Below are 15679 nucleotides of genomic sequence, written 5' to 3' on the forward strand. Positions count from 1 at the left end.
GAGCAGTTCCTGCCTCTGAGTTGGATGCTCGGCTATCTAAGCAAATTCAGAGAGGCGGCTTAATCAATAATCCAATTATGATTCTGCTGAGAGCCAAGTTGGATGATAAAGTCCTGCCTTATTCCACCTTAATAAATACAGCCAGGAGATTGGAAGACCAGATGTGTCCACCCCTACAGAAGGAGAAAGAGGATACAGAACTGTCAGCTCTTAGGAAGAAGGTGGCTGAATTGGAGTTCTTATGCAAGTCACCACCAGAGAGAGCAGATCCTTCCCCTGGAAGTGGGGGGCAACACAGGAAGACTCAGAAAAAACTGTTTCCTGAGGATTCACCCCGTCGAGGGGATTGCTTTAAATGTGGAAAGTCAGGGCATTTTCAGCGGGAGTGCCCTGCGAACTCCATGGAGGTGGATGTGGAGGTGCTGGCAACCAAGCTTGAGGAGACTCAAATGACCAGGTCTTACAAGCGAAGGAAGACCCGGCCTACATATGGGTTATCTGTAGGAGCCAAGATTGGGCCTAAATCTTTGATACACGTGCAAGTAGAAGGAATTCAGGCTTCAGCATTGCTAGATACAGGTTCTCAAGTCACCATTATCTACCGAGACTTCTATGAACGTCATTTGAAACACATTCCTATGGAACCTGCAGGAGAGTTTCAGCTATGGGGCGTTGGTTCTCAAGCTCAACCTGTGGAGGGATGCATAAAAGTGACCATAACTATTCCCCAGTTAAACACTGGTATAATATGTCCTATGGAGCTGGAAGCTTTAATATGCCCTGCAGCCAGGAAAGTGTGTGCCCCAATAATATTGGGCACTAATGCAAAGATGGTACAGGATGTATTCAAGGCCTATCTGACAGAAGTGGGAGATGTCTGCTTAGACCGACTGATGGAGGTCAGCCCTGTCCTAGGGAAAGAGTGTAGACGACTAGCCCTTGAAACAAAACCAGGGTCATGCCACTATTCAGGAACAGAACCTGCATTTGTGAAGCCTGGTGAGACCAAAACCTTACGAGCCATAGCCTCAATGCACCATGAAATGTTGGGGGGAACTGGACAATACCTTATTGAGTCTCTGCCTGAAGAGGATCAGAAGAAAGGGTGGACTCTCATACCTGAGGTAAAAGATTGGCGGAAAAGTTGGTGTCGGAGCTTTCCTGTGATGGTACAGAATTTAACCCCCACGGAAATCCGGATTGATCGTCATCAGAAGATTGGTGTGATACACCTTTTGGATCAAGTTTCGTCCATCATGTCTGTGAGTGCAGAACAGAAGGATCATGTGAAAGCACCTTTAGATTTTGATCTAGAAGATTCTCCTCTACCACAGGAGTGGTAAGACAGCCTTCGTTCACAACTGGTCACCCGAGAGGGAGTGTTTTCCAGAGCAGAGATGGACGTGGGGTGTTCTAAGAGTGCCACCCATACTATAAGACTTGCTGATTCTACTCCTTTCAGAGAAAGGTCAAGAAGAATACCCCCTCGAGATGTGGAAGATGTCCGGGACATACTCCAGCAGATGGAAGGAGCAGGCATCATCACAGAGTCTCGGAGCCCCTATGCCTCACCTATTGTGGTAGTGAGAAAAAAGAATGGTTCAGTTCGGCTATGTGTGGACTACCGTACTTTGAACAAGAGGACTGTGCCAGATCAGTACACTTTGCCCCGGATAGAGGATCTTCTGAACGCCCTATCTGGCAGCCGGTGGTTCAGTGTGCTTGACTTGAGGTCTGGATATTATCAGGTACCCATGAAGAAGGAGGATCAGGAAAAGACAGCTTTCATCTGCCCTTTGGGGTTTTTCCAGTTTACCAGAATGCCACAGGGAGTCACAGGAGCTCCTGCTACTTTTCAGAGGCTGATGGAGAAAACTGTGGGGGATATGAATCCCAAAGAGTGTCTAGTGTATCTAGATGACCTAATTGTTTTCGGGAAGACACCAGAGGAGCATGAACAAAGATTGCTAAAGGTGTTGGATCGACTTCAAGCTGAAGGCCTGAAGCTATCAGTGGACAAATGCCGATTTGCCCAGAACTCTGTCACTTATGTGGGGCATATAGTCTCCGCTGAAGGAGTAGCCACAGATCCTGCTAAAATTGAAGCAGTGTTGAATTGGCCAAGGCCAGATAACATCAGTGAGTTGCGGTCCTTTCTCGGATTCTGTGGTTACTACCGAAGGTTTGTGAAAGACTACTCAAAGATTGCTCGAGAGTTACATGACCTACTGAAGATTACCTCTGACGTAACGGGTGCTAAGGCACCATCTCCTAAAGACCCCTTTGGAGAGAAATGGACTTCAGGATGTGAAGATGCCTTTCTGACATTGAAGAAGAGACTTACAGAAGCTCCTGTCTTAGCCTATGCAGACCCTGAGAAACCATAAATCCTCCATGTGGATGCCAGTATGGAAGGTCTAGGGGGTGTACTGCTCAAAGTTATCCAGAAGGATTGAGGCCGGTGGCTTACATAAGTAGAAGCCTTACAGGTGCAGAAAAGAACTATCCAGTCCATAAATTGGAATTTCTGGCACTCAAGTGGGCCATCGTGGATAAGCTACATGACTATTTGTATGGAGCAACATTCGAAGTAAGGACTGACAACAATCCACTTACCTACATTCAGACTACAGCTAAGCTGGATGCCACAGGACATAGGTGGTTGGCTGCCTTATCAAGCTACAGTTTCAGCCTGAAGTACAAGCCTGGGCCCAAGAATGTCAGTGCAGATGCCCTGTCCCGCAGACCTAGACTCCCTCCTCACCAAGAAGAAGAGGAGTGGGAAGAGATCCCTGGGCCGGGGGTAGGAGCCTTTTGTCAGATGTATGTGGTGGCCGAGAGTCAAGAAGAGTTTGCCGAGCTAAGGGGGATAGACTCCATTAGCCACTCTCCAGAAGCCGTGCCTGAGGTGTTCCATGCTCCAGTCATGCTTCAACAGTGGTCCAGTATAACCACAGAAGACAAAAAGAAGGCTCAAGCGCAGGACTGGTATATTGGGATAGTTATCAGAGCAATAAAGACTAAGAATCCTAAATTGCTGACTTCTCTACCTGGGAGTCAAAGAGAATTATACCGAAGGGAATGGAGCCGACTACATCTTGAAGATGGAGTACTCTATAGGGTCGTGAAGTATCATGATCACCCTGACAGAAAACAATTGGTACTACCCCACAGATACCGTGGCATGGTCCTGAGAGCTCTCCACGATCAACATGGGCATCTCGGGGTGGACAAGACCTATGGCCTAGTACAAGATCGGTTCTATTGGCCTCGCATGAGGGAACATGTCGAGCAACATGTAAAGACATGCAGGAGGTGTATCCAGCGGAAGACCCTGCCTGTGAGAGCTGCCCCTATGGGTCATCTGAAAAGTACGGGACCCATGGATCTTGTGTGCATGGACTATCTCGGCATTGAGAGCGATACAGCGGGAATTGGAAATGTGCTGGTGGTAACGGACCATTTCACCAGATATGCTCAAGCCTTCCCCACTAAAGATCAAAAAGCTGTGACTGTAGCCAAAGTCCTTTGGCAGAAGTATTTTATTCACTATGGACTACCCAATCGGATACACTCTGATCAAGGTAGAGACTTTGAGAGTAAGTTGATCAAGGAGCTGTTGGACATGTTGCAGGTGCAGAAGTCCAGAACCACACCTTATCATCCGGAGGGTGATGCACAGCCAGAACGGTTCAATAGGACCCTCCTAGATATGCTAGGGACTCTCAAGCAAGTCGAGAAGCGGTCTTGGAGTAAACATGTGGAAGCCATGGTCCACGCATACAACTGTACAAGGCATGAATCTACAGGGTTCTCACCCTATTTCCTAATGTTCGGAAGAGAAGCTCGATTACCGATAGATGTCCGTTTGGGAGTGTCTCCTGATGGAACAGATTCAACTTCACACTTTCAATATGTGAGGAACCTCAAACAAAACCTTCATCGGGCCTATGAGTTGGCCACCCAAGCGGCAGCAAAAATGGAAGAACGGAACAAAAGAAGGTATGATTCTAAGATGAGATATCGGGAGATTCAAGCAGGGGATAAAGTTCTCCTCCGGAATCTAGGTGTGCCTGGAAAACACAAACTGGCTGACAGATGGAAAGATACCCTGTTTGAGGTTGTGTCCAAACTGGAAGGACTGCCAGTGTACAACATTAGGGGCCCGGAGGGCCGAATAAAGGCTTGGCATAGAAACCATCTGCTTCCAGTTGTGTATGCTGATGAAGAGGAAGAGAGTAGTGAAGAACTGGAGGAAAACCCAGCAGAGAGTCCTGAAAATGGGGCAGAGGAGACCCCGGGAACTCCCAGTGCAGAGGATCAGTGGTGGTCATCTCCCGCAGAAGAAACACAGCAATTGCCTCCTTTAACTCCGGTGGTTTCACAAAGTCCCGGAACCTCTCCTGGGTCACAAAGTCCCCCAAGGTTGAATCCAGAAAGTCCATGTTTTGTGCCTGGAACTTCCCTTAGAGACTCTACTTCGAAGGCAGGAGTCGAAGTCCCACAGTTGATGTCCCAAGATCCTCTCCCACAGCGAGAACTGAGACACAGTACCAGAGTGCGGCAACCCCCTAGGGCCTTAGTTTATGATAATATAGGAGAGCCCAGTTATGCCCCGCTGACACAAGCAGCATCTAAAATGGCCACTTTCCTACATGCACTAGCTGAAGTGGTAAATGTTAGTGACTCTTTACCCTAAATAAATAGCTAGCTAGGATATTACTGTGCCAACTGTACTGTATGTATGCTAAACATTTTTCTGTTGAATTTTTGTTAAGCCCCCTGGCTCGGACTTGCCAGTGGAAGGCAAGTATTTTTCAAGGGGGAGCATGTAACCCTGTGAAGTTACACCGGCTGCGTTATCTGAAATGCCCAGTAGATGGACTCAGTATGCTGTTAATAAGACATTGAGCATTGATCACATGACTGGCTGAAATGAGTCACATGGTTAGTGACATCATCGCAGGTCCTAAAACGACGCTGGCTGCACAGCTCTAAAGAGGAAGGTCCTGGAAAAGTTTCTAGAAGCTACGACTTGCTCAGCCAGAGAGAGGACATGTGTCTGGCATTGAGAGACTGCAGCACAGAGATAGAACCTGGCGGAGAGAACTTACCTCACCCAAGATCACACCTGCTGAGAGAGGGACCGCTGGCAAAGACAAGCACTGAGTCCAGACGTCTGGTGAATCCAGTGAAAGGAGATTGCTGCGGACTGGCCTGGTAAATGGTGTTGTGAGGGTAAGTCTTTTATGTCCAAATCTCAGGTGTTTCTATGGGAGCCAAATTCTCCCCATCCCTGGCTAATATAGCCATGACATTCTGGGAGGAAAAGTACATCTTCTCGGTTGATAACCCTTACTCTGGGTGCATTGTCTGGTATGGCAGATACATCGACGATTTGCTCCTCATTTGGGGGGGTGATGTGTCTGCCATACCAGACTTTGCTCGATATCTTGACCAGAATACATACAACCTGAGATTCACACAGGCATATCATCCTACAACCATTCACTTTTTGGATTTGACATTGAGCGGAGTGGCAGGCGAGGTGGTGTTGACGGAGACCTACCGCAAGGAGGTGTCTGGCAACACCATCCTCAAGGCCAACTCTCATCACCCACTTCATACCATTAAAAGCATTCCTGTTGGTGAATTTACAAGAGCCAGGCGCAACTGCAGTACAGAAAAAGCTTTTGACAGGGAATGTATTGAAGTGTGGAAACGTTTACAGATGCGAGATTACCCCCAATGGATGTTACACAGGGGTCTCAAAATTGCGAAAAATAAATCTAGAGCCAAACTTCTCAACCTTAATATCAAAAAAGAATTGACAAATCTTACCATTAATGATGAGTGTGAGGGATATAGTGAAAAAAATGGTGTTAAACCCGAAGTCATCTGTGAAAAAAATGAAAGTAATATTGTACCAACAATAGTACTTACATACAGCAGACAGTTTGCTGAAATTAAGAATATTATTCAGAGATGTTTACCTATTTTGTACGAGGATGACATCCTGAGGGACACTCTAAAACAGGGTTGTCGGGTAGTTTATAAAAGACCCGACACTTTGGGAAAAACACTCTCGCCCTCCATGTATACCTCGACATACCCCAAAAATCCATCTACATGGTTAAAATATACTGGCTTTTCGAAATGTGGACATACAAGATGCAAGACATGCAAAGTCGCTAAAAACATCAAACAATTCCACAATTCCACGCACACTGAGACTTTCCCTGTCAAGAGTTTTATAAATTGTAACACGATGGGAGTAATCTACATTATTGTTTGCACCACCTGCGATTTAATATATGTAGGTTGTACTACCAGAAAATTCAAAGATAGATTGCGTGAACATCTCAATTATATACATAACCCAACAGCTACAGGAGTATCCAATGCGGCATATCATTTTATACATATACATAACCGCAGTACAGATACATTAAACACTTTTGCTTTTGAACGTGTCACTTTACCCCAGAGAGGCGGTGATATTAAACAAAAAATTCTTCTCAGAGAAGCATTTTGGATCTGGAGACTCAAAACCAGAGTCCCATACGGTCTTAATCTAAAAAGAGAATTAATGTATTTATACTAATACTCTCATGCAGCTAAACATGGTTTTGCCTTGTTTTTATAATTACCATACATTTGTGGACATCTTATTTTATAGTTATTTTTAATTAATTGTATGCACTCGCTCCAATAACTATGATCCAACTGCCTCACAGCTGTTATGTCATTCGGACATGTACAATATCATGAGAATATCTCTTATGGTTCACTTAGGAGACAGACGATGTGATGTCACGGCGGTGAGGCTTTAGAATCATTGATTTTTGTGTTCCGGCACATATGGGAACTTACCATACTGAATGGCGAATACTTAGACAGATATATTGTATGTTGCTGCTGCTCGTTTATTTTGCTATATTTTTTTGTCCCCCTTTTTCTCCATTCTCCCCACATAGAAATTACCAGAAAGAAGGTGATAACATTGAAACACCGCAATGATAGATAAATATATGTGTGGGGGCACGGAGACAACGGGGACGGGAGGATAGCCGCAGCAGCGTACAATATTGAGACATATATGTGTGCAATAAAAACACAGAAATATAAATAGATAAAGATATGTACAAAAACTAGTGATATATCAATATTTGTCCAAAGCAGAAACAGCATGTCTAGTCTTTCTTTACAGACCAATCCGTCTTTTTGGAAAACATGACGGAGTTCAGACAGAGCGTCTTCTCTCAATAGACTGATGTGGAGGTGTGCTCTCTGTCGGTAAATGCCCTAGCGCACCATAAATATTACAACATATTGGATTGATCTCTGTATATAAATTTGGATTCTGTTCACACCTTGCGACATTGAGAGCGAACAGTCCAATGGCTTATCCATTTAACCTATTATGGGAAACCTGTTGCGCTGGGGCCTTGCTGACATAGAGCCATGGAAGCTTACCAAACTCCCTCCACATTAACCCTGTGAATGCTATATGTGTGCGTCTCTGTGTGGACGCACGCATGTATATATGTATATATATGCGTAAATGCGCGTGTGTGTGTGTGCATGTGTGCGTTCATGCATATATGCATAGTCCCCCTGACATGCTTTTCCATATGACATATATCACTCACTTGTTCCCAGTGTTTAATCTTAATTTTAATTTTAACGCATTTATATCTTGCTGGAATGTCAAATCATGAATTTTATGTATACATGCATTTTTGTATAACACAGTTGTTTTATGTTTTGGAATGAGTAATCACATCTTGCTACTTTTTATCTGTTGTATTGTATTATATAATTATGTTGTAGCACTTCAGGTATGGAAATGTTTATTTGTCACGGGTGAACCTGTGTGCACAGGTGTCTTGCGTCAGCCGTGCTGATTTTTGACTCACCCGGGTTGAGACTCCTCCTTCTGGGCGGATTTCATGAGGTTGGGCCTTATTTCAGCGGGGTGCACGCCAGACACTTCAGATCATGAGTAAGAACGACAGCGTTCGAAACGCGTAGATCGTGGGGAGCAGTGGGGTTCTTGTGTCACTGTTGCTGTCTGTACCTGTAATTGGTGAAGATTTAATAAAGACCGGGATTTTTTGCACAGAACGTCCTTGAGTGCCGGAGCATTTTTCGATTATCTAAGTCAAACCTCTCCCTGTATCACCACAGGGCACCTGTCCCCTCACCACAATAAAGACTCTGAGGTCCCGTGACGGACATTACACAGCTCAGGCTGCTTCAGTGACCCTGCGGAGCAAGAGCTTATAAGGGCCCCAACTCTCCTATGTGCACCAACGGCCATTAGGGCGAAGATAGGGGGGTGGGACGCAGGTGTGCTGGTGGGTGGGTGAGGAAGAATCCACATTACCCTGTTATCTGTGTTACTCTATTGTGTTTTCCTATGTATGTTGGTTCATTTTGTTTACGCATTATATAAAGTTAATTCCAGTTAGGCTGTGTCAGTCTCATTGCACCAAGTATGTTCCCAGTGGAGCCTCACATCCCTACCCCGGATGCTCCACTGGGTGGAGGCACTGCCGCAGACATGTACCCCAACTCCCAGATAGCGGAGGCTCAGGATCCGCCTGTCAGGCATAGTGAGTTAACTAGGGTTAGGGACCCCATAGACACTAGGGGGCGCCACCAAAACCCTGTTACATATATATCCATTTTTTTTTTTTTTTTTTTTTTTTTTTTTTTTTACACTGCAACGGGCGCCCCCTGCTAAATGGCGCCCTAGGCGACTGCCTAAGTCGCCTTACTGGTGGCGCCGGCCCTGTGTAAACTACTCCTTGTGCAACAGTTTCAATACGCAATTCAGTACTGAGAAAGGAACAGACACCTGACAGGCCACACGCACCCTGGGAATTAACACTGAAAGCTCCTCCTTTTAAGGGTACATTCACACGACCGTGTGCAATCCGTTTCCGTTTTGCGGTCCGCAAATAACAAAATCGTGTGTCTGTAATGTGTTTCCGTTGTGTTTCTGCATCCGTTCCGTGTGACCGCATTTTGCAATATCAATATCAGAATATTTAGCAGCAAGGTCAGGGAGCAGGGACTTCAATTACACGGAAACGGATCCACAAAAAAACGCATGACATGGTTTACGCAATTTGCGGATCCAATGACTTGAATGGGGCTACAGACCGATCTGTGCGGACAATAGTAGTACAAACTTCATATTTTTGCGGGTTGAAAAATGCGGAAACACGGAGGCGGACAACATACCGAATGTTGTCCGCACATTTTATTCACCCATAGGAATGAATGGATACGCATCTATTCTGCAAAATGCGGAACGGAAGCGGATAAAATTAAACGGACGTGTGAATGTACCCGAAATCTTATATTTAGAGGATTAAAGGGTTGACTAGTGGGGTTATATTTTTATTATATAAGGGGCAGAATGAGTTAAAAAAATAAAAGTACATCGAGGATCACTTGCTGCTGTTCCTGTACATACAGGGTCCTTGCTGGTCAACAAGTTCTGGCCCTGGCTCGAAATACATACAGTAGGTAATGCCTAAAAACACTGCATAATGAGGCCAGCCGGGACCAGGAGGTAGAGGCCAGCCGGGACCAGGAGGTAGAGGCCAGCCGGGACCAGGAGGTAGAGGCCAGCCGGGACCAGGAGGTAGAGGCCAGCCGGGACCAGGAGGTAGAGGCCAGCCGGGACCAGGAGGTAGAGGCCAGCCGGGACCAGGAGGTAGAGGCCAGCCGGGACCAGGAGGTAGAGGCCAGCCGGGACCAGGAGGTAGAGGCCAGCCGGGACCAGGGGGTAGAGGCCAGCCGGGACCAGGGGGTAGAGGCCAGCCGGGACCAGGGGGTAGAGGCCAGCCGGGACCAGGGGGTAGAGGCCAGCCGGGACCAGGAGGTAGAGGCCAGCCGGGACCAGGAGGTAGAGGCCAGCCGGGACCAGGAGGTAGAGGCCAGCCGGTACCAGGAGGTAGAGGCCAGCCAATACCAGGAGGTAGAGGCCAGCCGGGAGCAGGAGGTAGAGGCCAGCCGGGAGCAGGAGGTAGAGGCCAGCCGGGAGCAGGAGGTAGAGGCAAGCCGGGACCAGGAGTTAGAGGCAAGCCGGGACCAGGAGTTAGAGGCAAGCCGGGACCAGGAGGTAGAGGCCAGCCGGGAGCAGGAGGTAGAGGCCAGCCGGGAGCAGGAGTTAGAGGCCAGCCGGGAGCAGGAGTTAGAGACCAGCCGGGAGCAGGAGGTAGAGGCCAGCCGGGAGCAGGAGGTAGAGGCCAGCCGGGAGCAGGAGTTAGAGGCCAGCCGGGAGCAGGAGTTAGAGGCCAGCCGGGAGCAGGAGTTAGAGGCCAGCCGGGAGCAGGAGTTAGAGGCAAGCCGGGACCAGGAGTTAGAGGCCAGCCGGGACCAGGAGTTAGAGGCCAGCCGGGACCAGGAGTTAGAGGCCAGCCGGGAGCAGGAGGTAGAGGCCAGCCGGGAGCAGGAGGTAGAGGCCAGCCGGGAGCAGGAGGTAGAGGCCAGCCGGGAGCAGGAGGTAGAGGCAAGCCGGGAGCAGGAGTTAGAGGCCAGCCGGGAGCAGGAGTTAGAGGCCAGCCGGGAGCAGGAGTTAGAGGCCAGCCGGGAGCAGGAGTTAGAGGCCAGCCGGGAGCAGGAGTTAGAGGCCAGCCGGGAGCAGGAGTTAGAGGCCAGCCGGGAGCAGGAGTTAGAGGCCAGCCGGGAGCAGGAGTTAGAGGCCAGCCGGGAGCAGGAGTTAGAGGCCAGCCGGGAGCAGGAGTTAGAGGCCAGCCGGGAGCAGGAGTTAGAGGCCAGCCGGGAGCAGGAGTTAGAGGCCAGCCGGGAGCAGGAGTTAGAGGCCAGCCGGGAGCAGGAGTTAGAGGTCAGCCGGGAGCAGGAGGTAGAGGGGACCAGATAAGCGTTACAATGGCAGCAGAGGACGAATGGTGAGGTGAGCAATGCTTTTTTTTTTAATCCCATTTTAACCCATCTATTTAACTCCTGGTATACATACAATATATTCCCACTGAATTGTCCATTTTTTACCTTCCTGGTTAATTTTTCATCTTTCCGTGGTAATAATTTTGGAGTGCTTTTATTTATCCAAGCCATTCAGAATAGCTCTTATTATTAGGGCTCATGCACAGGATGTGTGCCAACCATGCCCGTATTTGCGGCCCACAAACAGCAGGTCTGCAATAAATGTGCACTGGCCATGAGCACACTATCACTTGAATGTGTCCACAATCCGGAAGATACGGAGCAGAAGGCCACTGAAGCACTCCGGCATACAGTCCGTCTCTCTGCACCTCAAAAAACGTGGACCCATTCAAGTCGAATAGGTCTGGCTCCATCAGTGCAGCCCACAGAGATGGTGCCTGTACAGTGCAGGACACAGGCCGGAAGAGGCATCGCTTCGCTGCCAGCCTGATGAAGGTAAGTATGTGAGTTTATTTTTTTTATATGGTACAATACAGGAGAGGAGCGCTGTGGGGGCACGTGCTACTGGCACATGATTGGGGGGCACTTCTTACTGGCACATTACTGGGGGCATATATGGGGGCACTTCTTACTGGCACATTATAGGGGGCACTGTGGGGGTATCTATGGGGGCACTTCTTATTGGCACATTATTGGGTGGCACTTTTTACTAGCACATTATTGGGTGGCACTATGAGGCCACAAAGAAGGGGTATTTTATATGGGGGGATCTGTATAGGGGCATTTTATACTAGGACACATTATGGTGGGAAGTGGGGAGAGGAGTACTATCAGGTCATTTACGGGGGGCACTAAGAAGGGGTATTTTATACTTGCAAATTATGAGGGACTGAGGGCATCTACTGGGGCACTATATATGGGGCATTTCATACTGGTACATTATGGGGGGCACTAGGAGGAAGGGGAAAGGAGCACTATGGGGGCGTTTACTGGGGGCACTGTATAGGGGCATTTTATACTGGCACATTATGTGGGCACTATGTGGACATTAGCTCAACTGGGGGCATTAAAAGGGGGTATTTTTGCACTGGCACACATTATAAGGGGGCATTTTTTGTACTGTCACATTATAAGGAGAATTATTACTATTGGGGGGCAATATGGTGGGCTTTATTACTAATGGGGGTCTATGGGGGAACATGATTACTAGTATGGGCACTATGGGAGCATTATTACTTCTGGGGAACAGTGGGGACATGTTGGGGGCACTATTACTACCATGTGTGCTCTAGCAGAGAGTTTTTCGATTTCACTGTGAACGGGGTGGGAACCCGACTCCTGGCATTTAATGCTCTAGCAGAGAATTATTACTATTGGTGGGACTTTTGGGAGCACTATTACTTTGGGGGCACCTTGGCCCAGTATCAGCTTACCACAATTATTTTTTGGGGACGTTATGTTTACACTATTAGTGTCACAAGCAATATCTGCTGGGTGCAGTTATTTTAGGACACTGTGTGCCAATAATTATTGAAGGGCATTATCTGTGTGGTACTAGTATTATCAGGGGGTTTATCTGTTTCTGCAGTATAGTATTGGGGAGCACAGCGGCACAGTATTGGGGGTGGTAGGATGATTTATCCAGAAGATGGGAGGATGATGGAAAAGTAGTGAACTAAGATTTTTTTGTCAAACTGCAGAGACGAGAAGTGGCAGAAAAATGGTGGATGGTCTGAAGGTCTACATACATCTACATCTAGATAAAAGGTTACATCGCTGGATGTAAGAGGAATGGGGCGCTGTATTACCCTGTATGTTCTGGAGTTATGGGAAGGTGGATATAGAATATGGCCCATCCTGCCGCATCCTGGCCACAGACTTCAGGTCACACTGTGCGTGTTCTGAATACTGGGACCTCACACCCATCTACTACATTATCTGTACTCAGAGAGTTATCACTGTGTTATCTGTGGTGTTACATAGGACTGCAGGTGACATCTATTACATTATCTGTACTCAGAGAGTTATCACTGTGTTATCTGTGGTGTTACATAGGACTGCAGGTGACATCTACTACATTATCTGTACTCAGAGAGTTATCACTGTGTTATCTGCGGTGTTACATAGGACTGCAGGTGACATCTACTACATTATCTGTACTCAGAGAGTTATCACTATGTTATCTGTGGCGTTACATAGGACTGCAGGTGACATCTACTACATTATCTGTACTCAGAGAGTTATCACTATGTTATCTGTGGCGTTACATAGGACTGCAGGTGACATCTACTACATTATCTGTACTCAGAGAGTTATCACTATGTTATCTGTGGCGTTACATAGGACTGCAGGTGACATCTACTACATTATCTGTACTCAGAGAGTTATCACTGTGTTATCTGCGGTGTTACATAGAACTGCAGGTGACATCTACTACATTATCTGTACTCAGAGAGTTACCACTGTGTTATCTGTGGCGTTACATAGGACTGCAGGTGACATCTACTACATTATCTGTACTCAGAGAGTTATCACTGTGTTATCTGTGGTGTTACATAGGACTGCAGGTGACATCTACTACATTATCTGTACTCAGAGAGTTATCACTGTGTTATCTGTGGTGTTACATAGGACTGCAGGTGACATCTATTACATTATCTGTACTCAGAGAGTTATCACTGTGTTATCTGTGGTGTTACATAGGACTGCAGGTGACATCTACTACATTATCTGTACTCAGAGAGTTATCACTGTGTTATCTGCGGTGTTACATAGGACTGCAGGTGACATCTACTACATTATCTGTACTCAGAGAGTTATCACTATGTTATCTGTGGCGTTACATAGGACTGCAGGTGACATCTACTACATTATCTGTACTCAGAGAGTTATCACTATGTTATCTGTGGCGTTACATAGGACTGCAGGTGACATCTACTACATTATCTGTACTCAGAGAGTTATCACTATGTTATCTGTGGCGTTACATAGGACTGCAGGTGACATCTACTACATTATCTGTACTCAGAGAGTTATCACTGTGTTATCTGCGGTGTTACATAGAACTGCAGGTGACATCTACTACATTATCTGTACTCAGAGAGTTACCACTGTGTTATCTGTGGCGTTACATAGGACTGCAGGTGACATCTACTACATTATCTGTACTCAGAGAGTTATCACTGTGTTATCTGTGGTGTTACATAGGACTGCAGGTGACATCTACTACATTATCTGTACTCAGAGAGTTATCACTGTGTTATCTGTGGTGTTACATAGGACTGCAGGTGACATCTACTACATTATCTGTACTCAGAGAGTTATCACTGTGTTATCTGTGGTGTTACATAGGACTGCAGGTGACATCTCCTACATTATCTGTACTCAGAGAGTTATCACTGTGTTATCTGTGGTGTTACATAGGACTGCAGGTGACATCTACTACATTATCTGTACTCAAAGACTTATCACTGTGTTATCTGAGGTGTTACATAGGACTGCAGGTGACATCTACTACATTATCTGTACTCAGAGAGTTATCACTGTGTTATCTGTGGTGTTACATAGGACTGCAGGTGACATCTACTACATTATCTGTACTCAGAGACTTATCACTGTGTTATCTGTGGTGTTACATAGGACTGCAGATGAAATCTCCTATATTATCTGTACTCAGAGAGTTATCACTGTGTTATCTGTGGTGTTACATAGGACTGCAGGTGACATCTACTACATTATCTGTACTCAGAGAGTTATCACTGTGTTATCTGTGCTGTTACATAGGACTGCGGGTGACATCTACTACATTATCTGTACTCAGAGTAATTACTGTGTTATCTGTGGTGTTACATAGGACTGCAGGTGACATCTACTACATTATCTGTACTCAGAGAGTTATCACTGTGTTATCTGTGGTGTTACATAGGACTGCAGGTGACATCTACTACATTATCTGTACTCAGAGAGTTATCACTGTGTTATCTGTGGTGTTACATAGGACTGCAGGTGACATCTACTACATTATCTGTACTCAGAGAGTTATCACTGTGTTATCTGTGGTGTTACATAGGACTGCAGGTGACATCTACTACATTATCTGTACTCAAAGACTTATCACTGTGTTATCTGAGGTGTTACATAGGACTGCAGGTGACATCTACTACATTATCTGTACTCAGAGAGTTATCACTGTGTTATCTGTGCTGTTACATAGGACTGCAGGTGACATCTACTACATTATCTGTACTCAGAGTAATTACTGTGTTATCTGTGGTGTTACATAGGACTGCAGGTGACATCTCCTACATTATCTGTACTCAGAGAGTTATCACTGTGTTATCCGAAGTGTTACATAGGACTGCAGGTGACATCTACTACATTATCTGTACTCAGAGAGTTATCACTGTGTTATCTGTGGTGTTACATAGGACTGCAGGTGACATCTCCTACATTATCTGTACTCAGAGAGTTATCACTGTGTTATCCGAAGTGTTACATAGGACTGCAGGTGACATCTACTACATTATCTGTACTCAGAGTAATCACTGTGTTATCTGTGGTGTTACATAGGACTGCAGGTGACATCTACTGCATTATCTGTATAAAAAAAAAAGGGACGTGGTCACAGGTTAGGGGGGTGCAATACTTTGCATGCCACTGATGCTGGCCACTCACACTACGCCACTGGATTTTATATATACACTGCTCAAAAAAATAAAGGGAACACTTAAACAACACAATGTAACTCCAAGTCAAT

The 15679-nt window shown here is 46.4% G+C and overlaps 1 protein-coding gene across 1 annotated transcript; it reads left to right on the forward strand.

The window, feature by feature from the left end:
• The first annotated feature begins 864 nt into the window (after nucleotides 1–864).
• Nucleotides 865–8234, forward strand: LOC120992413. The gene is made up of 2 exons (XM_040421389.1): nucleotides 865–875; nucleotides 5199–8234. The coding sequence occupies exon 2, from the start codon at nucleotides 5273–5275 to the stop codon at nucleotides 6602–6604; it is 1332 nt and encodes a 443-aa protein (XP_040277323.1). The 5' UTR covers nucleotides 865–875; nucleotides 5199–5272; the 3' UTR covers nucleotides 6605–8234.
• Nucleotides 8235–15679: the final 7445 nt, after the last annotated feature.

Source organism: Bufo bufo, chromosome 1 (genome assembly GCF_905171765.1).
Source record: "Bufo bufo chromosome 1, aBufBuf1.1, whole genome shotgun sequence".
Classification (NCBI taxonomy): domain Eukaryota; kingdom Metazoa; phylum Chordata; class Amphibia; order Anura; family Bufonidae; genus Bufo; species Bufo bufo.

Coding starts and splice junctions, on each gene's coding strand:
- LOC120992413 (XM_040421389.1), top strand. CDS start 5,273: ATGGGAGCCAAATTCTCCCCATCCCTGGCTAATATAGCCATGACATTC.